A 25,880-nucleotide genomic window follows, 5' to 3' on the forward strand; every position below is an offset into this window, starting at 1 on the left:
TTGAATGTAAGTTTCATGAGGGATTTTTTAGGCTCCTTTGTTCACCATTCTTCAGTAATTAAACCACTGATTGGTACAGAGCAGACAGTCAGTGAATATTTGTTGAGTAGATGAATGACGAGAAGCATTATTCAACATAAGCTGAGGAAATAGAGAAATGCATCCACACTAAGGAGTAAATGACTAATCACAGGTTATTTTCCTAAGAGCAGAGTTTGCTATAGGTGAGAAGGGGTGCTGGGAAGAGGCGGTGAGCAGGTCTGGAAGGGAGAGCCTGAGAACGTGTGGAGAGGAGCAGTGACCGGGTTCGGGTTCATCCAGGCCATCATTTTGCCTTGGGCTGACGTTGCCAGGAGACAAATCTGAGATGTGAACATTTTGCCCACTTGGCTTCTAAGCTTAGCTTGGCTTCTCCCTCTTTTATTGCTCATTCCACAGAGTGGGACTCAATGCATTTATATACAGTAAATGGGGGTGGGGTGCTTAAAGAGGGAGTGCCATGTGGCTGAACGGTGGGTTCACACTGAGCTCTGTTTTTATAACCTGGTGGAGATCAGGACAAGAGCCTTTGGAGCTGTGTGCGTAAGTGTGTGTGTGTGCGCGCATGTGTACATGCACGTGCTTTGGAGGTGGATGCTACTCAAGGAGTTGAGATGGGGAGGAGAGAAGAAAGGGTGAGCAGGCTCTGAGATTCCTCAGGAACTGAGCCAATGCCAGCTTCTACTCACAATATGTAAGTGATGACTCCAATGGACCAGCAATCCACAGCCTTGCTGTAGGGTTTCTGAGCCAACACTTCCGGAGCTGCAGCAAACCAAAGGCAGAGTCAAAGCTGAGCAGGGGCAAGAGAGAAGGCTGAGGGGTGAGGGACAAGTGTCAGGACGCAGCTTAGCGAAGACGACTAGGGTAGCGCCTGGGATAGTGTTGTTTTTTAAGACTGAAAATTCCCCTAGGGCAGGGATTGTGTCTTTCCCAGCAGACTAATCTTCCTCTGTCAGACTGAAAGTTCCCATGACAGGGCCTATGACTCCCCCATCAGACTGGGGATCTCCAGGGCTATGTTTTCCCCATTAGACTGAGTACTCTCTGGAGGCAGGGCTTATATCTCCCCACTCAGATGGGGGACCCCCCAGTACAGGGACCTTGTGTCTCCTTGCAGACAGGGAAATCTGCAAGGTAAAGGCTGTCTCTCCCACTAGACTGGGATCTCCCTGAAAGCAGAAGTTCCATTAATTGAGGACTTCCATTGAGTAGTAACTGTCCCATCAGTCTCTGTTACCTTCTGAGGGCAGGGCTTAGTCTACCCCATCAGATCAAGAGCTCCATGAGGGAATGGGCCATGTCTTCCCCTGATTGGGAGCTCTAAGGCAGTAGTGAGCTCTGTCTGCATTTATCCCGGATACCAGGGATTTGTGTCCAATGGACTCAATACGTGCTGGTAAGTGACCAACCTCTCTTTTAGGGAGAGAGAAGCTTCCCTCTGTTGAGTCAGGGTTCTTCTTCCCACTCCCAGCCCCAATCAGGTGATGAGTGGTTAAGAGGGAAGGGGCAGTAGTGGATGCTCTGAGTTTTGGCTTTCTCCCTCCTAGATCCCATGAATGCTCTCTCCTGGTACCCTGCCTGCTCTCACCTTTTGGGGGGCCCTGGAAGCCTATAGGGCTGTTAGACAGGAGGCCCCACTTCTGCCAGTTTCCCAGGGTATTTTCTTGGGTGTATATTTGGGGACCCATATTTGAGTTCCTCAGATTCAAACACAACACTCTGCCTCCAGGATACCACCAGTTGGGGGGCTGAGGTCTTCTCCAGACTGGGAGAAAGTAGAAGGAGGTCTAGTGGCCAACCTCTCAGCAATTTACTGATCTCTGGGTTTGTGATCTTTTCTCTGTCCCTGGTCTAGATAAAGGCAGGGAGTCTGTCTGCAAAAGTGAGAGCAAAAGTATAGATAGGAGGAGTGGGAAGGCTCAGGGGTAGGATGCCTTTGAAGATGTAGGATTTGTGAGCAGGAGGGTCCAGATGGATTGGCTGGCCCTAAACCTCATAAGTGACTGTACTACCAGGATCACCCCTGAAATTGAACCCTATCTCCTTACAACAATCCTTCTTCATGAATAACATCCATGTGGTGGAGTGTAGCCAACTGGTCAACCTCCCTTCTGTTCCTAGACTCACCCACGTAGCCTGGGGTCCCACAGGCAGTGGACATGACACCATTCTGCTCCATCTTGGAGAGGCCAAAGTCTGTGATCATGATCTTAGAATTCTCCTCAGGGGTGAGGTACAGCAGGTTTTCAGGCTATGGGAGAAGAGAAATATCATGTAATGCACGATATAATCACATGAAACAAGCATCACTTTCCTTCCCCTGAGGGAAGGAAATTTCTTAGGGAGCTGCATCCTGTGCTTCTGACTTCAAAGCCAGACTAATCTCCCTCCATTCTTCCTTCCTTCTTCCTACCGGACCTTCAACCCCTCTAACCCAGCACCTTGAGTTTTGGTTTTGGCCCTGACTTTGCTTAGCTTTATAACTATTAATGTACTAACCCTTCCCTCTTCTCATCTCTAACTACCCTAAGACTGTTTTGCTTGTTGAGGAAACCAGCCCTTAGTTTATTTTCTCTGATCTCTCTAAAGTCTGGTAGGTGTCTGTTGCAATGTTGACTTTCAATAAGTATTTATTAAATTTGACTGTGGCTAAATTCAAGAAATGTATGGATTATTTTGGTAACCTAGTAGGGTGAGGCCTAGTGAAAAGTTCAGGAAAAGGCTGAGGTGCAAATGAACAATGATTGTTGTCACCCAAGATTTGTTTTAGAATCTGAGGGATGAGCTAGTCTAGCCCTCTCATTTTACAGAGCTTAGACTTCCCATGACTCATGTAGCTTCCTAAAGGGTCATTCCCTGTTTCCCATTGAGGGCCCCGCCTTGGCACCTTTAAGTCTCTGTGGACGATGCCATTCTCGTGGAGGTATTTCACTGCTGACAACACCTGCTGGATCACCAGGCTGGCATCCTTCTCTGTGTAGACACCCCGTTCCAGAATCCGGTCAAAGAGCTCCCCACCAGAAACACTGTGGGCACAGGGGCAAGTGCAGGAATCCAGTACTTATTTCAGGTCAAAGGGACATGAATTCATTTGTTCTGTAGCCCTGGGGACACAGCTGTGATGGAACAGGCAAGTACCCACAGACTATGATTTGAGGGGTGCAGGGAGAACTACTCCAACCTCAGAACACATTCTTTGGATACCTGGAATGATATCACTAGGGAGTCATTTATTTGGGTCAACCATTGACCTCTCCTTGAAAAGTTTTTTTTTAAATGCAAAATGCCTCTGGTTAGGGTTTTGCAAGAAGCCAATAATCAACTAACACAACATTGTAAATCAACTATACGTCAAAAAAAAAAAAAGGAAGCCAATAATTGCTTCCAGTGGACACGTTTCTTAGCTGCCTTCTTTCCTGGCCTAGGACACAGGAAGCCATGATGCAAGGAAAAGGTGAAGCTGAAATCAGACAAAGTAGAAAAGAGAAGTGCAGATGAGGCTAACTGGGCTTATGCCAGGATTTCTTTCTTCATTTTGGAAAGTTGAGCTACCTAAAGCTGAAATTATGAGGTGGAATCATATAGTGACTCTAATAGTAATAGTGTTTTTAGGCTCACATGGTATGGTATCTGAGGATTCAGAGGAGCTTTAAGGTCAGGTCCAACCCCCATGTCTTGAACGTTCTCTCCACTATTTTTGCCAAGTTTTCTAGACAGTACTGGAACACATCAGTGGCAGAGAACTCACTCCCTCCTAAGACAGACTGTTTTATTTTTTGTCACTTTCTTACTATTTCTATATATTATGATGCAACCTGATTCCCTGTAGTTGCTGCAAGTGACACTGGTTGTGAATATACACACGTGAGAGCACCATGCAGCAATAAGGAAGTAGAATTTCTCTAATCAAAATGCACACCATCCTACTCCTTTTGTTTCTGTCCTGAAGCTCTGGGCTCTGCTATGGGAGCCAGGGGCCCATGAGAAAGATACTCTTTGTACACGGGTATGAATTCCTGACTCAGACTGGTCTGGGTCCTGGAGCTTGTGCTCTAGGAGGCTTGTCGTACTTTGGTGACATCTAAACCTGCCCATCTTCCTACCTGGAAGACTGTGTGCTAATTCTGTTGACTTGGCCTCATGAAGATGCCACATGGTCCCTGCTTACTTGTGAGTGCCGCTCTGGGCCCCTCCAAGCTCACTCCCTTGACTGCTTGCTACCACCATTCACTGGGCCTCAGGTGAGCCCAGGAGTGAACAGCCTGAGTCAGCTCATTAAAATTTCTGAGGAATCAACCTATCAGTCAAAAACATGGCATCCAGCTGTGCTGAGATTGTCGGGTGATGCGTGTGTGAGTGAGTGTGAGTGTGTACTTTATACACAGAAGCATCTCTGAGCCTAAGGCTGAGCCTTCAGGAGCACTGACCCGCCCTATAGCAGTCACGCTCAGGCATAGCTCTTATTTGGATATGACAGTGACATGGACACCTTTCTGATGAGGTACCGTTTCTGTCCTACCCATGGGCACACGCACAATACCAGCTTATTGTTAACACTGGGTGCCTCTCTTTTGAGAAAGTCATTCTTTCTATTGAATTGATATCTCTCTACCTGTGGCTTCTACTCTCACGGTAATTTCACCCTGGAGGATGTTAAGATATTTAATGCCCGGTTAAGAGGACATGGACTGACTGGTCAAAATGGACTCAAGCTATGGTGCCAGAGAAGGGTTCTGGAGGCCTCCTGCTATGTCAGGCATTACCCCTTCAATTGTAGGGTTGTGGGGAGGTCCAGAAAGTTGGGGGTATAGGGAAGCAGGGAAGGATGGACAGGTTAGGGCCACAGCTATTTGCTGACCGGTAGGAAATATTTTAACAAGTGGTAAGGTTACACTGGTACATACCAACTCAATCATCAGCCCTAGTTTTACCCCTCGGTCCACTCAGGACAAATCCATGACCAGAAGGAACTCTTGGCATTTCAGGGTCTCTTGCACTAATTCTTGATTTGTCTTTTAATCACCATCTTTCCCTCATCACCGACCAACCTCTTCTAGTCCTCTAAGGCCCCGCAAGACATGTGTGGAGAAGCAGGTCACCTTCTACTTACAGCTGCATGACCAGGTAGTAGTGAGTGGTGCTCTCATAGATGTCCTCCAAAGTCACGATGTTTTCATGCTTGATCCTGAGGAAGAGTAAGGGTAATGGAGAAAGACATATGGTTCAGGTTGTCCAGACAAAGAACGCAGATCTAGCCCAGCTGGACTTTAATTTCTTTCAGAGACTATTGTTGACAATGTTTAGGAAGATAGGGTCCTTGTGAAGCCTTCCTAATAAGTAGGCAGTCACAAAGAAATTCCAGAGAAAAGATTCCCAGAATGGTGTTCAGTTCATATTTTTGAATGGGTAATTGATCCTCGTGCCTTCAGGGAACAAATACTTCATTGTTACTCCAGGAATCTCTTTAAACTTTACCAAAAGAGAAAGTTAAAAGAACTGAGGGAGGCTAGGGGAGCATCGATCACTAGGTTATTCTACAAAATGGGTATCCAGGTCTCCTTCAGAAACATCGCATGAAGTGTGATCCCTCAACAGGTGGGATTTTGGTTAGCTAAGCCTCCTCATGGGTAACCACGGAGGACGTGCTGCAAAATTATTGTTCCTGGATATTGTGAGAAGTAAGACAGATGCTCATTTTGAGGGTCAGTTCGGTGGGATGCCTTAGATCAGTGATTCTTAAGCAGGGGCTCTTTTGTCCCTGAGGGGATCTTTGACAATATCTAGTGACATTTTTGACTGTCACGACTGGGGAGGGGGGAAGTGCTCCTGGCATTTAGTGGGTAGAGACAGGAATGTTGCTAAACATCCTACAATGCTCAGGAGAGCCCTCAACACAACAAAGAATTAGCTGGTTTAACATGTCAAGAGCAAAGTAAGAGAGTAGCACTGACATATATACACTACCGAATGTAAAATAGATAGCTAGTGGAAAGGAGCCGCATAGCACAGGGAGATCAGCTCGGTGCTTTGTGACCACCTAGAGGGGTGGGATAGGGAGGGTGGGAGGGAGACACAAGAGGGAGGAGATATGGGGATACATGTATACGTATAGCTAATTCACTTTGTTGTACAGAGGAAACTAACCAACATTGAAAAACAGTTATACCCCAATAAAGATATTAAAAAAAAATAAAATGTCAATAGCACTGAGGTCAAGAAACCTTGCCCTAGATTACCTTTGTCTGGGATTACTCAGAGGCTGAGGCAAGCAGAATTATCATATTAGCTGCGGGGCTGGTTTCTAGGCAGCATCTCTGTGCATGCCCATCCAGGAGGAAAGTCTCTAAGAAGTTTTACTCAAGGCTGTGCAGCACAAGGGTTAACTTAGACTCGGAGTCAGCTGGACCTGAGTTCAGGTCTGACTCAGGCACTTACTAGCTGGGTAACCTTGGCTGGTTTACTCAGATCTTCTAAGCCTCACTTTCCTTGTCTGTAAAGTACATCTTTCCCATAGAATTATATCAGGATGAAAAGAGATAAGACGTGTAATATGCTTAGTACAGTGCCTGGGGAAATAGAAAACACATAATCAATAGTAGCTAGCATCTTTAAGATATTAAAAAAAATACAGACCCCATGCAGTGGCTACATGATGGATTCAACTACATTTATAATCTGACGATGCTAACAGTAATTTATCGATGATTCACTCACTGAACAAATATTTATTGAGCACCTGTGCCGTTAGGGACTGGTGATACAATGCAATGATAAGAAAGACCACCTTAGTCCTTGCTCTCAATGAGTTTACAGTCTCTACCCTAATCTCCCTGAAGCCCAGACTTACATCTCTAACATCCTACCAGACACCTACCTCTATGTAGAGATAGGTGGATATTTATTTATATTCAATATATTGCAACCAATTTCTATTTCCTCTCAGCCTACACATCCTTTTCATTTGCTATCCCAAGTAATGATATGACTGTCCACATAACAGCTCAATCTCAGGGTCTTTTTTTTCTTAAATTATACATATATATTTTATTTACACTTTAATATGTTTCATGATAAACAATTTTTTTTCCATCTTAACCATTTTTTAAGTGTACAGTTCAGCGGTATCAAATACGTTCACATCGTTGTGCAAAAATTACCTCTGTCCATCCCCATAACTGTTATCGTCTTGTGAAACTGAAGCTCTATGCCCATTAAACAATAACTCCCTGTTATTCCTTGCCCCCAGCCCCTGGTAACCACCTGTCTACTTTCTGTCTTTATGATTTTGATTATTCTAAGTACCTCATATAAGTGGGATCATACAGTATGTATCTTTTTCTGACTGGCTAATTTCATTTAACATAATGTCCCCAAAGTTCATCCATGTTGCAAACAAACTGCAGAATCTCCTTCCTTTTTAAGACTGAACAATATTCCATTGCATGTATATCCACATTTTGCTTATCCGTCCATCCACTGATGGACACTTGAGTTGCTTCCATGGTTTAGTTATTAAGAATAATGCTGCTATGAACGTGGGTGTACAAATATCTCTTTGAGATCCTACTTTCTCAGGGCCTTTTTAATGCTTTTCTTTTTTACACTCCTACCAGCCAACCCCCAAACCTAATCACCTCTCTCTCTGAAAAATTTCTTGAACCCAGTCTTCTTGCCACCACGTGATCTTGCCACTACCTTTGCTTGCGTCCTCATCCCTTGCCTTGATTATTGAGAAAGTCTGGCAATTGGTCTCCTGTCCTCTAGACTGGCATCCTCCAATCCATCCTCCACCACCATGCTTAAGAGGGATGGCTCTAAAATATAAATCCGATCATGGGACTCTTGACTTAAAATCCTTTGATGACTTTTCTTTGCCCACAGAATAAAGTCAACATTCTTTATCACGGCATCTAAGACCCTTTATTATCAGATTCCACTTGACCATTTTAGTTTCATCTCCTGTCCCTTGACGGTACTCACTCTCAGTTCAGGGGCTTCCAGTTCTAACTCTCCCCTAACATCCCTTGCCCGTCCATGATTCTGTGTTAAAGTTGACACTACTCTTGGCCAGACTTCCCTTTCTGTACTGCCCCTCCTGCCTCCACAAAATTCTACTCATCCATCAAGGTCTGTCTTCTTTGAAAATGTACCTGAAACACATACTCGTGAAAACACACATATAGGCAACCTGCATCTCTGTCTCCTCTGAACTATGCCTTTTGCTGTGTGGCTCACATCCAACGGGACTGGTGCTACTCATGGGCACCTTTGACTCTGTTCACAAAATGCGAGCTCCTGAGGCTAAGGAATGTTGTTGGTTTCATCCTTGTGGTCTTGATGCCGAGTAAACTTTTGGTTCACCATAGGGGTTCCACAAGGGCTTATTTCATGAGTCCCACTCTAAACAGTTGACGATATGTTAGTGTCAGCTCCCTCATGATAGTCGGGGTGCTGAACCTGCATTTGCTTTGGAAGAAACTGAGGCTCATTTCCAAATCTTGTGCTGCTTCCTTAATTATTGATTCTTCCTGGTGTTGGCCTTCAACTGATTTTTGGTCATTTGAGCTAACTACCCTGGGGTTTATGTACACAAACCAACTCTGCTATCAGTTGATCACTAGTTAATTTGCTGAAAAAAAAAAAAAGAAAATCAGCTGTCTGGCTAATATAGCTGATGGATCAAACTGACCCATTAGCTCAATCGAAGGGAGTAATACCTTTGGGTGTGGAAATTCAGCCCCAGTCCTTCTCGAAGGTAATTTGTGAAGGAAATGTTGTGATCCCACGGTTGCACTCGACCAACCCTAGGACCCACTCACTTTTTCAACACAGCGATCTCATTCTCCAGGCTGCTGTCCCGGAAGGCAGGCGACTTTTTGATGCACTTCAGGGCAAAGAGCTTCCCAGTTACCCTTTGCTTCACCAGGAAAACTTCTGAAAAAGCTCCTCTGAGTAGAAGACACCAAGAGATAAAAATTATTACTGGCCGGTAGAGAGCATTGCTGGAGGCAAAATGGGTAGATGAAAGAAGGTGGGACTGGTAAGTCATTTCATTGTCATCGTGGGCACCCCGAGGAGCCGTATCCATGGCAGACCCCATCTGACATGGCCTTGTGTTCTTTCTTTCACCTGTCACGTGGGAAAGAAAAGATTCTATTACAGACTCAGGGACTAGGCGGCTACCCTTGCCTAGTTCCATAATTTGATAATGGTTCCCCTCCACTTGGCAAACCCATTAAAGAGAGGCCACTGCTGATCTTAGCGAGGCGGCAGTGATAGCTCTTGCTCTCCCGGCTTCACTATGCTGCCCAAGGACGTCAAGAAGAAGAAAGATGCTGGAAAGTCGGCCAAGAAAGACAGAGGCCCAGTGAACAAATCTGGGGGCAAGGCCAAAAAGAAGAAGTGGTCCAAAGGCAAAGTTCGGGACAAGCTAGATAACTAGTCTTGTTTGACAAAGCGACATATGAGAAACTCCGTAAAGAAGTTCCCAACTGGAAGCTTATAAACCCCAGCTGCAGTCTCTGAGAGACTGAAGCTTCCTGGTTCCCTGGCCAGGGCAGCCCTTCAGGAGCTCCTTAGTAAAGGATTTTTAAGCTGCTTTCAAACATAGAGCTCAAGTAATTTACACTAGAAACACCAAGGGTTGAGATGCCCCAGCTGCTGGTGAAGATGCATGAACAGGTCCCACCAAGTGTACACTTTGAAAAATAAAATTTTATTAAATCAAAAGAAAAGAGAGGCCACTGCAGAGTCAATTTACTTGGCTTCTCCCAATGTTGTGTGCTGTGTGGTCACTGTGTGGCAGTTGGAAGTAGCACTGGGAGACAGGGCTCTGACAGTGAGAGAAAAAAGACTCTTGTATCTGTTTTAGATACCGATGATTGCCCTGAACCAATGATGAGCGGCAAGGGAGGTGAGCGTCCTCTCGCTCAGTAGGATCTGTGAGGACAAAATGGAACTCAGCAGCTCTGGGCAGGCTGTCTGAAGACAGAAACGATGGAACCCAATGGGAACACAGGGTAGGATTCCGAATTGCAGGCTTCTTGGTTCAAGGGGGTCCTCTGGAGACAAGGCCATAACAGCAGTTAGCAAATGGTGGATGCTGGAGCCTGATGGCCCACGTTAGAACCTCAGCTTTTTGGGTAACAAGTCACTTAACTTGCGTATGCACAGTTTCTTCATCTGAAAAGTGAGAATGTCAATAGTATCTGATTCATAAGGTTGTTTAGAAGAGTACCTGAGTTATAGACATAAGTGCATAAAAGTTTTCCTGAGATCTAGTAAACTACATGGGCTAGATACTATTATTCTTATTAGTACTATTATTATTTGAATACCAGTAGGGAGAACACCTGATTGTAACAAGAGGCGATAGCGTTTAGGTGAGGAAATAGCTGAGCCATCCTCTCCCCTGCCATCTGGGGATTCTAGCATGAAGCCCCGATAGCAATCAGGCTTGTGTAAGGACATTCACAATCTGCATTAGAAAATACTTGGTGTTTCCTGTTTCCCCCAGCTGCACTTGGAACTGAGTTAATTAGAGCCTTCAGAGCTTGCTCTATTCATTCATTCATTCATTCACTCATCCCTCTAATCAAGATTTATTGAGCACCTACTGAATCTTAGACACTAGAGACAAAAAGGGAAGTGTTTCTGCTCTCAAGGAGCCTGTAAATTAGTGAAGAGCACAGACAAATGAGCAATTAACATTCACTTTGAAAAATGTTATTAGGCATTACATGAATACTTGTTGAGCTGACAGAGCCTCTCCGTGTTAGGCACTGGGATTCGTATTGGTCTAGCTTAGAATCTAGCGTGAGAGACACAGATCAGCGGGAAGTATTATGAGACCGCAGAAAATGCACACTTAAGACAGGTCCTCTGCTATGGTTGGGCGGTTACACACTGTATAATTCCAGCAGATGCCATCACCTTGGAGCCACTGTACCTTTTCATACTATAATTAGAAGAACATTTTCGCTCTGGACAGCAAGCTAGAGAAAAGGGCGCTTTTCCCTAATGTGTCCAAACTGACCACTTGGGATGGCGGAGAAGCACATCATTTGTGGCCCTCTGACTTAAGAACACACTGAGCTCAGTTTTAAGGGATCAGTGAGAGTTAGCCTAGGGAAAAAACAAGTTGGAAGTGATGTTTCAGGTGGGGGTGGGGAAGAAGCATGAGAAAAAGCCTAGAGGTGCAAAACAGCAGGGAGAGGCAGGGCTGCCTCGGGTAATCCAGCCTCTTTTGCTAGAGTGTGAGACGGGGAACGAGGAGAGACAAATTGGATAGGTACCTGGTCCTGTGCCTGGCAGCATATGGAAGATAGTCAGTGTTTGTGTGATGGATGGATGGATAGATGGGTGGATGGGTGGATGGGTGGATGGATGGGTAGGAAGTTTGGACTGGGATTATCTGTGTGTTCTACTCATCTTGAGACCCCACTTTCCCTATTGTAAAAGGAGAGTTGAACCACACGGCCTTAAAGATTCCTTCCACCTGTGATGTTCTTGGGTCCACCTTCAGATTTCTCCCCTTTCACCTGTATCTTTAGAACCACACATGGATGGTCCCCTGATTTCAAAGCTGATACCCACTCTGGGTCCACTTGTAAAATGAGATCAAACCTTCCTGGGGGACCCTGCAGTTTGTGGTATCTCCTAGGGTTGTGCAATGTTGTGGTAATTACTGCTCTTTGGGCTCAGGCAGCCTTGCATTGTGCGTGTGTGTGGGGGTGGGAGGTGTGTTGTGTGTGCATGTGTGTGGGTGTGTGTGTGTGGCAGGGGCAGGGGAGAGGGATTAGAAGACTTAATTGTGCCATTTGTCAGACTGGGGAGCAGAGAGCTAGTTTTGAGTGGCCAAGGTTGCTTGGGTCAGAAGGCGAGATGGGCAGAGGCTTCAGAGCCAGGAGCAAACGCTTGCCGCAATAGATCTTGATTTGCGTTTCCTGCTCTGAATAGCTCTCTGCTCTTGCTGGGATCCTGGGTGATGGAGAGGAAGGGAGGAACCAAGAAGAAAAATCTCTTCCTTGGCAGTGAAACGAGGAGGCCTGGGACTTGGGTGATGTACCTTCTGTAATGGACAAGTTTTGCCCAGTGTCCCTACAGCTACCCAGGGCCCCGGAATTGTGGGTGGCATCTGGGCAAATTTCACAAAAGCCTGTTTTCCCTGGTAGGTTGTTCCAGAGGAGCTGAGGACTAGAGGAAAGGGGCCTTTTTCATGGGATTCTGGTGCTTCCTGAAGAGGGGAATCAGCTCTGTCTAGCTGCCCCCTCTGTGGAGAGCACCTCACCTGGGTAACTTTGTGGGGTCTGCAGCCTGGGGCTGCCTGTCCCCATCCTGAGCACCACAGAGGTGACTTCTTCTTAGCTTTTGTTCAGCCTTAGCTGCTGCAACAGCTGTGACTTGCCCTGTCTTGTCCACCTGCTTCCCTCAAATTAGTGCTGGGCTGGGTACATTAGAGCCACCAGCAACATTTAAAATACAGATGCCTGGGACTTCCCTGGTGGCGCAGTGGTTAAGAATCCGCCTGCCAATGCAGGGGATACAGATTCGATCCCTGGTCCAGGAAGATCCCACATGCTGCGGAGCAACTAAACCCGTGCACCACAACTACTGAGCCTGTGCTCTAGAGCCCGCAAGCCACAACTACTGAGCCCACGTGCCACAACTACTGAAGCCCACACGCCTAGAGCCCGTGCTCCGCAATAAGAGAAGCCACTGTAATAAGAAGCATGCGCACTGCAATGAAGAGTAGCCCCTGCTCACCGCAACTAGAGAAAGCCTGCATGCAGTAATGAAGACACAACACAGCCATAAATAAATAAATAAATAAATAAATAAATAAATAAATATATATATATTTATAGATGCCTGGCCACTGGGTCCTAGCCCCTTAAATTTCAGCTTAGTAGTCTGGGACCAGGAACTTGTATTTTTCAAAAATTCCCTAGACTAAGATGATTTTAGGGAATTATTCATTTTCTTGAGTGTGACAATGATATTTGTGAACATAGAAGAAAATGCCCTCATTCTTAGGCAGGGCCGACAGAGGACTCAGAGGTGATGTGTCATGATGTTTCAAGTTGTTTACAAATAGTTCAATGCAGTGTGTGTGAGTGTGTGTTTGTGTGTATGTAAAGCAAATTAGTAAAATGTTAATCACTATTGAATTTAGGTGGTGGGTATATCGGAGTTCACTGTACTATTATTTCACCTTTTCTTTTTTTTTTTTTTTGTGGTACATGGGCCTCTCACAGTTGTGGCCTTTCCCGGACACGCAGGCTCCGGACGCGCAGGCTCAGCGGCCATGGCTCACGGGCCCAGCCGCTCCGCGGCATGTGGGAACTTCCCGGACCGGGGCATGAACCCATGTCTCCTGCATCGGCAGGCGGACTCTCAACCACTGTGCCACCAGGGAAGCCCTCACCTTTTCTTTACTTAAACATTTTCACAGTTAAAAGTTAGAGGCATAAGCTCCCCAGGTGGCTCCAATGTCCTCCTGGGTTTAGAAGCTGCTTGGCAGCCCTCACTGAACTCTGTAAGGGTGGCATGTGCTGCCTCTCAGAATCCTATAGCACAAATCTGAGCACTTGGTGAGTACGCTCTTGTCAACCTGGGCTTATTTCTCCTTCTCTGGATTTTTGGGCTGCTTAGCAAATCATTTCAGATTCACTCATGGGCGTTGTCTCTCTCTCCTGCCCCAAATCCCCTCTCTAGCCACCCGCAACTTTACAATGGCCCTCCATGGAGGGTGGAGGCTCTGATGACCATGGCGGCCGCTGAGATCTCCCTGTGTGCGGAGTGTCACCCTTGCCTGGGATGGGAGGGCTCAGATGCCTTCTCTCAGGGCCGAGCTGACTCCTTTACGGCTGCAGAGAGAGTGTAGGCAGCTGTCGCTGCCTGAGGTCACTGCCTCCTAGCCAGGCGGAGGGGACTAAACTTAGCCAATTTGGCTAAAGGGAAAGCTGGCTTGAGTGGACAGCCCACTAAGGGCCCCTCATGTCCCCAGCCCAATTAGCCCAGACTAACTGGCTGACCAGCTTGGGTTCTGAGGCCTTGGGAGCTGGTGGCCTGGAGTGGGTGCCAGCCTGTGTCAGAGGCTGTGACCTCTCGGAGGAGGAGTGGGACTAAGTGGAGAGTCAGTTCCAGACAGGCTGTCTCTGCTCCACCAGCCATGTAATCATTGTCAAGGGGGAAGGAACAGACACCCCAGAGGCTGGTAGGAGTTTGGCTACAGTGTGACTTTATTTTTCCAACATGGTACTTAAATATGGAGCAGAAAGGATGGTGGTGGTGGGAGCCGATTCAGGTGTGTGTAACCCATCCACTCTCCAAGCCTCAGAAGCTCCTTTTTCTGTCTATAGCAGACAGTGGGTTTGACCTGTTCACTGCAGGGGGGAAATGAGAAAGCTGGGTGAGGAGGCCCAGGAAGGTTCTAGAGTCACTGAGTCTCCAGAGATGCTCCAGAACTCCTCTTTCCTGCAACCAGGGCAGGACTCACAAGTTGTCACAGATCTGGAAGAAGGGCGGGGGCCTCTGGGATGAAGGAGGCAGAACCCTGGGGAAAGGGCTGGATTGTCCTCTGTATTACCCCAAGGTGCCTTTCCCTAATCTACCCCCTGAAGCCCCTACTCTATCCCCTGAGAGCTACTGAGATAGTGTTACAGCAGGCTCAGCCCAGTTTATCATTCTCTGCTGGCCCAGGATGACTCTTTTCCGACTCCCCACAGCAGGCAGCCCGGCCACCCTATCCTCAGCCCCAGGACTCACGATCCCAGCACTTCCATGAAGATGAACGTTTTCCGGATGTTGGTGGTCTGTTTCTTCCAGGAACTGCAGTCATCTTCTTCCTTCCGACCCATTGCCTCCAGAGTTGAAGCTTCTGCGGATGCTTGGTTTGAGGAAGGGAAGAAAGGGTCTGATCAGATAATTCCTCCAATCGGATGAGAACAAGTTGTAAAAAGAATCTAAAATACATCCTGCATGTAACAACTGGAAGGAAGGACTGGAAGCAAAACCTGGGTAATTGGCAAAAATAAGACTTATTCTCTCCACTAGCTTTTTTTTAAATTTTTTTTTTTTTGCGGTACGTGGGCCTCTCACTGTTGTGGCCTCTCCCGTTGCGGAGCACAGACTCCGGACGCGCAGGCTCAGCGGCCATGGCTCACGGGCCCAGCCGCTCTTGTGGCATGTGGGATCTTCCCGGACCGGGGCACAAACCTGTGTCCCCTGCATCGGCAGGCGGACTCTCAACCACTGCGCTACCAGGGAAGCCCTCCATTTGCTTTTTAAACTACCAAAACAAATTTTATTGACCGTCTACTGCATGCCCATTGTGCTTGCCCCATCCTCATGGAGTTTAGAGTCTAGTAGTGGAAAATCCACTTTGTACAAACATACGTAAGCGTGATAAGACATACACGAATGATTAACATGGGACTATCCACCTTGAAGGCATCTGGGCTGTTTCTTAAGATACCAAGTAATCGCCCAAGTATTTATTCAGACTACCGGGTCAGCCGCCCTTCTTTCTATTATCACAGCTCTGATGCCACCTCCAGTCATTACTGTTCTTAACTTATGGGTTAAATGAATGAATATTAGATGAATGAGCATTGTGTTTCCTCTGCAATTCCCACCACATCCCAGCACATTCCACAGTGCTGGAAAAACAGTTATTCATTAAAATCTGAGTTGAATTGTGTCCTGAGCTTACATGAGTTCTCTCAATACCATATTTATTCAACAATCAACACCTATAATGTGCCAGGGGCTGTACGTATATGTACCCTGACTGTATCCCTCTAAATAATACCTTCGGTAAACTCTCCTTGTCGATCAATATACGTCATCTGTTTCCTGTTGGGACCCTGACTGATGTAATGAGAAATGGAGAACCAGAGAAGTGGTCTTAGCTTCTCGTGAGGTAGATAGAGCAGATCTCAAATCTTTTATAAGGATGATTCAGAATGATTATCTGAAGATCAGATAATCTAGCCAAGGTTATAGAGCTAATTGTTTACAGTCTAGATTTCTTAGGCAAGACTAGGAACAGAAGCTATGCATCCCTCACTGTATCACACTGCATTCTAGCCCCCTGACACCTAGCTCTAGTGTCTTAATTAATGTTTTTCAATACGTTTTTAGACAAATGAGTTCCTGTTACATTTCATTGCAAGGTAAAATTACTTATGGTACTTAGTGTATAACCCGGTGGTCAGGTGAAGAACACGGGTGAGGGCTCTGCCTTCCTAGGGCCGGGAGGCTGGAGGGGTCAGGAAGCGAACAAGTCAGCTAACATGTATACAGTGACAAAGTGTGGGTAGATCATAAAAGAACAAAACCCGAGCTTATTAGAGGGATAATCAGGAAGGGTCTTATTTAGATGAAGGTCAGGGGAGGACTCACGTCATAAAATAGGTTCTGTGATACAGGGGGAAAACTTTTCTGCCTTTAAGTGACAACTGTGAGGCTTAAGACCCTGGAAATAAGAAGAATGTGACACAAGGATGGTCCTTGCTAGGAGGAAGAGGTGTGGAAAGACTGACGATTTTGGCCCAAGTGGATCCTGAGAAGGAGATGGGGAGACAGACGGTGTAGTTGTCAGAAACACACATCTTGTTTTCACCCTCTTGTAGTAAACATCCATCTAGGAATGGGGGAGATCGGTGACATGGGTGGAGGGGCTCCCCAGGACTCTGCTGGTGGGAGACCCTAAGCCTTGGAGGAACTCTGACTTCAACACATTTAACAGTCATCACGGGACAGGCCCAGATGGGGGAGGTGAGTGAGTCAGTGTCACATGACCTGCAGGGTCAGAAGTTCCTCAGAGCCTGTCGGCGCTGGACCCACGGCTGACCAAACTCCATGCTCAGTGGCCTCATGTTGTTAGCTTGGAATTGACCACAGTGGGAGTATTTACACCATGGGAACAGGCAAACGCTACCATCAGGGCTTCTCCTTCACTCCCCGCCCCATCCCCCAAGAATCAGACGTTAAACGTTTACTGGCTCACCTCTGCCCACGGCCCTGGTGAGGGGATATAGAGTTGCTAGGGCTCCTGTCAACCAGGGTCCAGAAGAAGAGACGGCTACAATCAGGGCTTCTCACGTGGAAGGAAATGTCTGGAATCAGGCCTTTAGTGGAGGATGTCGGCCTGATGCCCCAGGGGCCAGATGGGACCAGGCACACCTCAGAGGTGGCTAGTCAGCCTCTGTGAGTTCTCAGGGATCTGAGGTCCCTGATAAGTAGGGGGCCCCCTTCTCCCCTGCCACAAACAGGTCAAGTAAGTACCTTATAACACAAAAGGCTACCTTGAAAATGAACAGGAGGAGAAAAGACCATCTCAAGGCTGTGTTTTCCTGAAAGATACTGGATCAACCAAATGAGACCCTTTATGAAACCTGAGATGCTGTAATGGACAAGTTCAAATGTAAAGTTGCCCTTTGTACCGTTTTTGCTGCCTGGTAGGGTGGGTATTCATGGGGAAGATTTTATAGGAAATAAAGAAGCTACATCTCCTTTGTACATTTTAGTCTAGGGTGTAAATGTGCAACGTGGCTATATAATAATTGGTGGCTGTTATTATGAAAAGCACACGTGGGAAATGTTAAGCCTTCTTTAGCATTCGATACAGCTCAACGTAGACCTGGTGTACCCTCGTATCTCCAGGCCCATTTGCTGATTTGTTCCTCTTGGCAGGATGGCAGCCCACAGGGACCACAGCAGTTCAGGGCACAGGCAGGGGCCAGAGGAGGACTCGCCGGGCATACAATGGCGGGCTGATCTTAAACTTCGAGGGCACGGTCTACGAGGTGGAGACAAATGAACCCTGACTGGCAGAGATTGCTTTGGGGAAGATGAAATATTGGAACAGAGGGCTATCTTTAGCCAGATACGATTCTGCAGATTCTTAGACCCAAATCTAGCAGCTTCCACTTATCAGAGCTGTGCTTGGACCAATTGCTTCTTACTGTATAGACACAGGGCAGCTGAGAAGTCTTGAAGGATGTAGGGGATGAGGGCCAGGGGCTGGACCTTAAAAGGAGCCTATCAACAGGATTAGTTTGTGTGACTCCCTCTCTGTGTCTCCCCTCCACAGAACAACTGGGCTGTAGATGCCCCTTTTCCCAGGAAAGAGCCAATCAAGGGCCTTCTTTCCAGCACAGGCCCATCAGTGGGGCGTGCGTCACTCCCCCTTCTGAAGCCTCCGTGGATTGATGGGTCCACTTTCCAGGAAGCATCACCACCACATTAGCAGATCTGTACTCACTGTTCCTTCTTTCCCATTGCTCTTAAATAGCTTAAAAACATAGTATTCTTAGCCTAAGCTTGGCTATAAGAAAACATCTTTCCCGCCCACCCCTCCTCCCATACACTCAGCCCTAACAATTTAGTTCCATCTTCAGAGATGCATGGAAAGCTCAGGGACCCTGATCTGAAACTCCACTTCATTCCCACCCCTCCTTGACCTTGGAGAAACCTCAGGGCCCCGGTGCCCTGTGTGCTAGGGGTCTAACTGTGGGCTCTGGGATGGGGGGCAGGGGTGTTCTATTGCTGCATCCTGCTTCTTTCCCTGAAAATCCTCCATCTCCTCTCTCGACTTCTGTAATTGAGGCCCTTTCAGAGAAAAAGAAAAATTCCGAGAAGGTTGAAACTCCAATATTGCTCTCACTTGGTTCTAAAGTAACCCCCACAGGGCAACACCAGGCTCCTAGTTCCTGCTCTGTTGTATGGTCTTCTATATGACAGATGACCTTCCTGATCTCTTGGGAAAAAATTCCATAGCTGGGGAGGAGACTACGGAGGGAAAAGTTATTCCTAAAGGGCAGGCGGCACAGTCCTGAGGTGGACGCTACCCCTGAGTGTGGCGCTTTCTGAGCTTCTGGGAATAGGCGGGTGGCATCCAGCCTGCCTATTTATGAGTTGCTGCGGAGAGATGCTCAGGCTGTGAGCCCAGGAGGCAGGCACGCTTCACATGCTTCTTTCACGGAGCGTTGCTGTCCTTCTCTCCTTCCCAGGCTCCGGCTGTTCACAGGGGCAGCAACTAGCCCCAGGCAGAACCCGAAGGCACGTGACATTTATCTTCAGGGGCCTCCTCATTGCCATCACCATATTACGTAGGTACCAAGTCATGTTATGACCCCACCCTGCCCAGGACCCTCTCTCTGGACACTCACTCCTGCCTGCCCTGGTCCACACGGCCTCTTTAGCCAAAGGTTACTATCTTGAGTCATAGCCACTTAAGACTCTGCTCTGAGGTGCTTTTAAAAAATTAATCAACAGGGCTAATTGCTTCAGAGTGTCACCCCACCTGATGAGACGTCCCAGAATCTCGGGGGCACCATGTTTGAATCCAGAGGCATTCAGTTCAGTCCGATCCAATGTATGTTTCCCAAACCCACAGTAGATTCCTAAGCTGGATACGAGTAAACTAGAGGAGATGGACACATGGAAGGCGAGAATCTTCGAGTAGCATCCCTGCAGCCTACAACTCCGGATAATGGCTCTCAACTCTGCCTATGGGAAGAGCCTTCTCCAGGGCTCTCACTTGAGGCTTCTGAGCAAGGAGGCATGAATGACTTGGAGGCATGGTGGGCAAGCCTCAGAGCCTTCCTGCGGGACCAGGTGTGGCTCCTTTACTGACCCCAGAGGAATTTGCCCACCCTAAGACCACTTCTGGGGTTCTCCATTCCTTGAGAGCATGACTCCGAAAGGACTGTGTGTCTTGGGAGGGAGGTTACCAGTTGTCTTATAAGCACATGAGAATGTGCTCCCTGTCTCCAGGTTGGGACACACAGAATCATGGCAATATATAAATTGTTTGGTTATAAAGGGGCCTGAAGACTAAAGCTGGGACATTCTCTTTCCTGGGTCTGGCCTGACACAGTTTCCTGGACTCTGGCCTATATTGGATTTCTCCTCATCCTCTGGGCTGAGAGGCACACTGGAAAGAGGTCAAATTCTGCCTCCAGTCTTGGCTCGGCACCAAGAAGTGTGCAGCCCCAGGCAGATCACTGTACATCTCTGGGCTTCCACCTTTCTCCTTAGTAAAAAGAGGAGAATGGACTAGATTAGGGTTCCTTGACATTTGTTTTTTAGAATATTAGTCCTAGGAGACTCTCTGTAAGCAAAGCAGATTTGCTAACTGCCCCTTCTTGGAGATTCATGTTCCGTGTTACCTTATTAAAGGCTCTGGGGGCTGTTAAAGACACCTGCTTCATGCTCTTTAACCTAGAGTGTCCCTCAACTTTACTAGACTGTAACTGTAAATTCTTTCCTTTTGCAACACTTACTAGCATCCAGAGAATCTATGGTTGCTCAGAGCCTACTGGGGAAAGTGGGGACCGGGCCAGCTCTGACGTTCTGTGATTGTATAAATGAGCAATAGATGAAATTTCCAGCAGCCTGCTGTCATCACTCCCAGCCCTGCTCTCCTCCTGGTGCACAGGCACGTGGCTGGGTCTGTGTGTGCCATCAGAACCTACTTCCAATTCATAGGCTGCAGCTGAAGTGGCTGGTCAGCTTGCCAGAGCTCGGGCTCTGGACCTGAAAAGCTCCTGAAGACTTCTGGCTGGACAGACCCTCCCAGGAACACCGGCTCCATCTCCAGCCCTCCCCCTAGTCTGACATCTCCAAGGCCAACTGTGCATGCCAGTTTCTGTTCCCAAAATCACTGAGGAAGGTCATTTTTCAATTGCCTCCTGCAGTTTATTTCAGGCTCAAACCCACATTTAAGTTTAATCAAACCCTGCTGCAGTGACAAGCCAGAATTCTGTGCTGCTTTGTTTGGTGGCTGAGGGGTTGACACATAAGAGTCACTGGAGAGAGCTGGGTGTGTTACTTATTCTTAATGCGCTCATTTTCCTCATCTGCTGAATGGGACTAATGATCCCTGCTCTGTTTAGTTCCCAGGATTCCTGGGGGCTTCCAGTGCATCCACAGGCATGAAAGCATTCTGTAACCTCTAAAGTGCTGTGCAGTGAGCCCACTTTATAGGCACGTGGATTAAACACTGAGCAGAGAGAGGGGAAGCAAACAGTTTAAATAGGGGTGAGCACACAGCAGGAGACGTGAATCTGCTGTTTCCTCAGCTGGTCTCGGCTCCCACATGCCTCTCAAGTGTGACCCGCATCTCACTCTGATTCTAAAGTGTTTGAAGACGTATCATTTTTCATACATGTAGCCCTGAAATGCAAACCAACTACTTTATCAACCAAGAAGGCAGAGATCTGTTGGAGCACAGAGTTAACACTGCCTGGGTTGGGTTTCTCCATGGGCTGGTCTCCACTGGGGTACCTTTCTAAGCAGGGTTCGAGAGTCATAGGTGTAACTGTGTGTCTGCCACACGCTGCCTTTAAGACCCACTCGCACGCAAGAGGCTCACTGTACTGCGCCCCCTGGAAGGTGAGAGGAGAGACCTCCACCCGGGGAGACGGAACAGGAGGAAGGACGGGCTGAGCTCAGAATGGCTGTGGCAAGAGCCACAAGAAGCTCTGAGTTCCCAGCCTCCCCCTCCCCCTCCCCCGCTCCAGGACACGGGTGTGACGGTCATCCACAACCCGTGCAGCTCCCTGGCACCATCACCAGCTTGCTTTCCACAGGGGTAGCTGCTAACCCCCAGTCCCCTCGCCCTCGACCGTGGCCATGCACCAGCACTTGTAGGGCTGGCACGCAGCCCGCTTGGAGAGAGCTGCCCCCCCCACCCCCATTCATGCTGCAGCCCATTCACTCCGCTGCCTCTGGCAGGCTGCGGCTGGGCCCCGTCACTCAGGGATATCAGTTTAGTCCTGGCCGCGTGTACGTGCGTGACTGGGGCACAGGGGGTCAGGGAGGCGCTGGTCTCTCGGAAGGAGATTCTTTGTAGTTGCAGCCAGAATTGCAGAATTGCTCCCAGGCCCTAAGGTATTCGCTGCCCCAGACTGATCACCTGGGTGATCCCCGTGCTGGGCGCTTTACCTGCCATTGTCTCATTTAATGTCTTTCAAGGTAGGTATCGGGTATCGTTAACCCCATTTTATAGTTGAGGTACTGATGGGTAGAAATATTAAGAAAAATGCCCCAAATCAAACAGATAGCAAGTGACAGAGCCGGGCATGAGCCCCAGTCCATCAGACCCCAAAAGCAGTCTCCCTGTCCCCCACCACGTAACCTGTCGCCTCTTTCCTGCGGGTGGTTGTTGGAATTTCACTTACCTCCGCCCTCATCCTTAGGATGCTCTCCCGTAATCCCACCAACCAACTGATTCCCCCTGGAACGCATGGCTGGCTCGGATGATCTGGGGAAGGTTGGATCCCGGGAACACTCAGATTTCTCAACACTGACTCTGGGGCTGGCCATCTGTCTCTTGCCTAAGTGGCTTCTGGCTCCAGCTCAAACCTTTTCTCACTCTAACCTTGAGCTTCTTTCCCAAAGTTTTGCCCTATCTTTCTGAAGAGTGCTCTTAATACACAGAAAAACACCCACACTCACACCTGCACCGTAGCTATCTGTAATATCACGGAAAGGTCACCGACTAGGTCAGAAGATCTGGGTTCAAATGCTATTGTCATCAAATGGATTTCACCAGTATCCAGCTTTGCCTTGTAGAGTCTCAGTGGAACCACTCTTTGCCCCACCAGCCCAATGGGCTTGTCTTAAAGATGATTAATTAAAAGCACATTACTCACTGTAGAGTGTGGTTCCCATATCAGGTATTACTAAGCACTTTGTATTATGGCCTATTGGGTCTTGTCTTTGGCCCTAGTTAAGCTTAAGTCAGTAGGACTGCCAGGGGCCGGGCTGTCTCCAGCCTCTGATCTGGGAAAGATCACCTCCCCACCCAAGATGGAACCTGCTTGACTCTCTTGACCCTTCTCAGAGATTTTCCTCCTCATCAACTGATCTGGCTCCAGAGCAAGCAGCTGGCCAGCCACGCACTGCTGCTAGAACAGCAGCGAGAGCCCCGGCAGCCGTCCCCGGGAGCCTCAGGGTTAATGTTTGTGCGTCAAAGTTACGTGGAAAGAAGGGGCCACAGTGCGGATGCGGGTGGTGGTGAGTCCAGACCTCCTTTTACCATTTTTACCTGAGAACTGAACTAGGGAAGTTTAAAGACAGAAGGGAGAGAGACTTGCCCCTGAGGAAGGTGACTGACAGCGGTGTCCCTGCTGAGTTCTGCATCCTAACGCAGCGGGGGACAGGAGCGGGCTCTGGGCCACAGACCCTGCCAGGAGGCACTGAGGCTGGTCTGCCTGCCTTGGGTCTGCAGAGCCACTGACTGCTTACAAACCTCCTTTTTGCCCACTGACTCTCCTAATCTTCACAACAACCTAGACAGGTGGGGAGAACCAAAACAGGGCATTGCCCCATTTGACAGATGGGGTCTGATAGGTTAAGAAATGAAGGCTGAGCAGGAGGGAGGGGTGCAAGGGCGCTGGAGATCCTGACACCCTGCAGATGGACAGCCCCTCCCAGGAACAGAGCCCAGAGGGCTGTCCCTAAATGCAAGCAGGCATGGCAGGAGGGTCACATACAGATATTTTGCTCCCTTTTCTTTGCCCAGGAGTGCGAAAGGTTCCCACTCAAGCCAACCCTGAAGTGATGGCCAGATAATCTCCGCAGAGGTCCTACCCGGACACCCATTCAGACTTATCTTCCAAGGCAGCTACAACTTCCCCTTGATACCTTGAGAGTCAGGCAAGACAGGAACTGGGGCTGAAATAAACACCCAAGTTGCTTGCAAGAGTGGCTCTTCAAACCCACTCTCTTGGTGCCACGAGCCTCCCGCTAAACAAAGAAACCTCCTCAAACCAAATAAAGAAGCAGGTTCATCTTACCCAGGGAATCCGAGAGAACGGTGCCCGTGGCCCTCCCACTCCAGCTCCTACAGGTCTGTGAGGATTAGCTTGCTCCAGCGCTTCAACAATAAACCGAATTAAAGGGGAGGAATGCAGGGGTTTTCTTTCCTAGGACTGTAACCAGGCAGCCTTAAAGGGGAGGAAAAGTAGCTAGGGCGGCTTACATCTCTCCTTCCTTTCCTCTGCCTTTCCTTCCCTCTGAGCAGATCCAGAAAAATCCTTTTGCAAGGGGGCCCTTTTATGCTGTGTGTGTGTGTGTGTGTGTGTGTGTGTGTGTGTGATTGTATTTGCATGGAAGTGTGTGATGGAGAGAGGGAAAACATAAAAGGCAAAAACAAAACATCAAATTGAAGGTTTCCATTGGCCTGAATGGGGTGATAATAGAAAATCAGAGACTGCCTGCCTCCGTTTCCCTCTTAACCACTCAGTTGCTGGTGTATGTTGTTTAAAATACCTTCCTAAGCAATAGGATATCTATACTGGCTGAAAGCAGAGACTACAGAACCCTCAGTGTCTTATAAAATGGGGGAAGCACTTGGATATCCCTCGGGGGGCCCAATGCTGCATGGTTTCACCCCTCTCACCTGTTTCTAGAAGCAAAGCATTCTGATCCCCAAATCTACCATCCTCTTCTCAGTTCTAACCCATTGGACCCCAGGAGACCATTCCCCTCCTTCTGGAAGCTCTTAGCTTTTAAATTGTGCCTTTCCATTTTTTTAAAAAAAATTTTATTTATTTATTTATTTTTGGCTGTGTTGGGTCTTCTTTTCTGTGCGAGGGCTTTCTCTAGCTGTGGCAAGCGGGGGCCACTCTTCATCGCGGTGCGCGGGCCTCTCACTGTCGCGGCCTCTCTTGTTGCGGAGCACAGGCTCTGGAAGCGCAGGCTCACTAGTTGTGGCTCACGGGCCTAGTTGCTCCGCGGCATGTGGGATCTTCCCAGACCAGGGCTCGAACCCATGTCCCCTGCATTGGCACGCAGATTCTCAACAACTGCGCCACCAGGGAAGCCCCTGCCTTTCCATTTTTTATCGTTTGTGTTTTTTTGAATAAACAACACATTCATGTGGGTCAGAAATCAGAACTCTATTGAAAGTCATACATAGAGGTGTCTCACTCCATCCACTCCCCACCCACCCCTTCCCCCTACCCTGCCCTCTACAGGTGGCCACTTTTATTACTTTCTTGTGTATCTCTCCAGTATTTCATGCAGAAACAAACAAAATAATATATATATTCCCTGGCCCCCTTTCTTACACAAAAGACAGTAAGTAAATGCTGCCGCTTTTATATTTTCACCTCTACAATCTTAATTCAGGCCCCTCTTCTCTTCTCTTGGGTACTATTGTAATAGACTAGACTAGACTCTAATTGGTTCCTGGGTGAGGTAGTCCCCTGGGATAGTTAAGTGAGCCAACCCACCAGCATCCTCTTCCCTCCTCCCCCTTCCCTCCCATCCACCGGCACACTGCTGGTCTTGGCGAGCCAGAGTGCCGGGAATGAATTCTCGGCTGTGGACACAGAAGTAGGTTCAGCAGATGTTGGGTGGCATGGGAGAAAGTGTTGCCTCTTTATGCTGAATTCAGAAGGTGGACGTTTTTGCAGGTACTGACTGGGTCATACGCCAGACATCAGAGGCCGGAGTGGGGCACATCCACTGCTCCGGTATTGATACAGGTGACTAGAAAATGTTTCCCAAGGAGGTGGAAGAGAGCTTTTGTCTTGATAACACATGCACACTCGTGCACACACATGCATGCGCACATACATCCCTGTGCTTGCATTTTGGCTCGGTTCAGATTCTTGTAATGGCCGTTTCGTTATGTTTTCTCCAATCAACAATTCAACCAAATATTTATTACACATAAACTAAAACACAGAGAACAATCGGAGATCAATTAATAGCTAGATAGGATGCTATTAACTCATGTTGTCACCAGAGATGAGGCCATGCGGAGCCGGCTGTGGGCTGGAGATGTCAGGAAAGGTTTCATGGAAAAGTTTCAT

General features: G+C 47.9%; 1 protein-coding gene and 1 pseudogene across 2 annotated transcripts in view; one reads left to right on the forward strand and one right to left on the reverse strand.

Annotated features, from left to right (window-relative positions):
- Positions 1–24,032, reverse strand: part of CAMK1G (calcium/calmodulin dependent protein kinase IG) — a 29,228-nt gene extending 5,196 nt beyond the window's left edge. The window contains exons 1-7 of one of the 2 annotated variants that reach the window (XM_067729105.1): positions 23,856–24,032; positions 14,812–14,932; positions 8,862–8,990; positions 5,153–5,227; positions 2,930–3,068; positions 2,170–2,293; positions 729–804 (exon numbers count right to left, since the gene is read on the reverse strand). In XM_067729105.1, coding sequence (XP_067585206.1) covers positions 729–804; positions 2,170–2,293; positions 2,930–3,068; positions 5,153–5,227; positions 8,862–8,990; positions 14,812–14,903 — 635 coding nt within the window. In that variant the 5' untranslated portion in view covers positions 14,904–14,932; positions 23,856–24,032. Of the gene's footprint in view, positions 1–728; positions 805–2,169; positions 2,294–2,929; positions 3,069–5,152; positions 5,228–8,861; positions 8,991–14,811; positions 14,933–22,235; positions 22,388–23,855 lie in introns of those variants that run through there. The other variant, XM_067729104.1, reaches the window with a different exon arrangement.
- Positions 9,296–9,719, forward strand: LOC137219877 (small ribosomal subunit protein eS25 pseudogene; annotated as a pseudogene).
- Positions 24,033–25,880: the final 1,848 nt, after the last annotated feature.

This window comes from Pseudorca crassidens, chromosome 2, assembly GCF_039906515.1.
Source record: "Pseudorca crassidens isolate mPseCra1 chromosome 2, mPseCra1.hap1, whole genome shotgun sequence".
NCBI classification, from domain to species: domain Eukaryota; kingdom Metazoa; phylum Chordata; class Mammalia; order Artiodactyla; family Delphinidae; genus Pseudorca; species Pseudorca crassidens.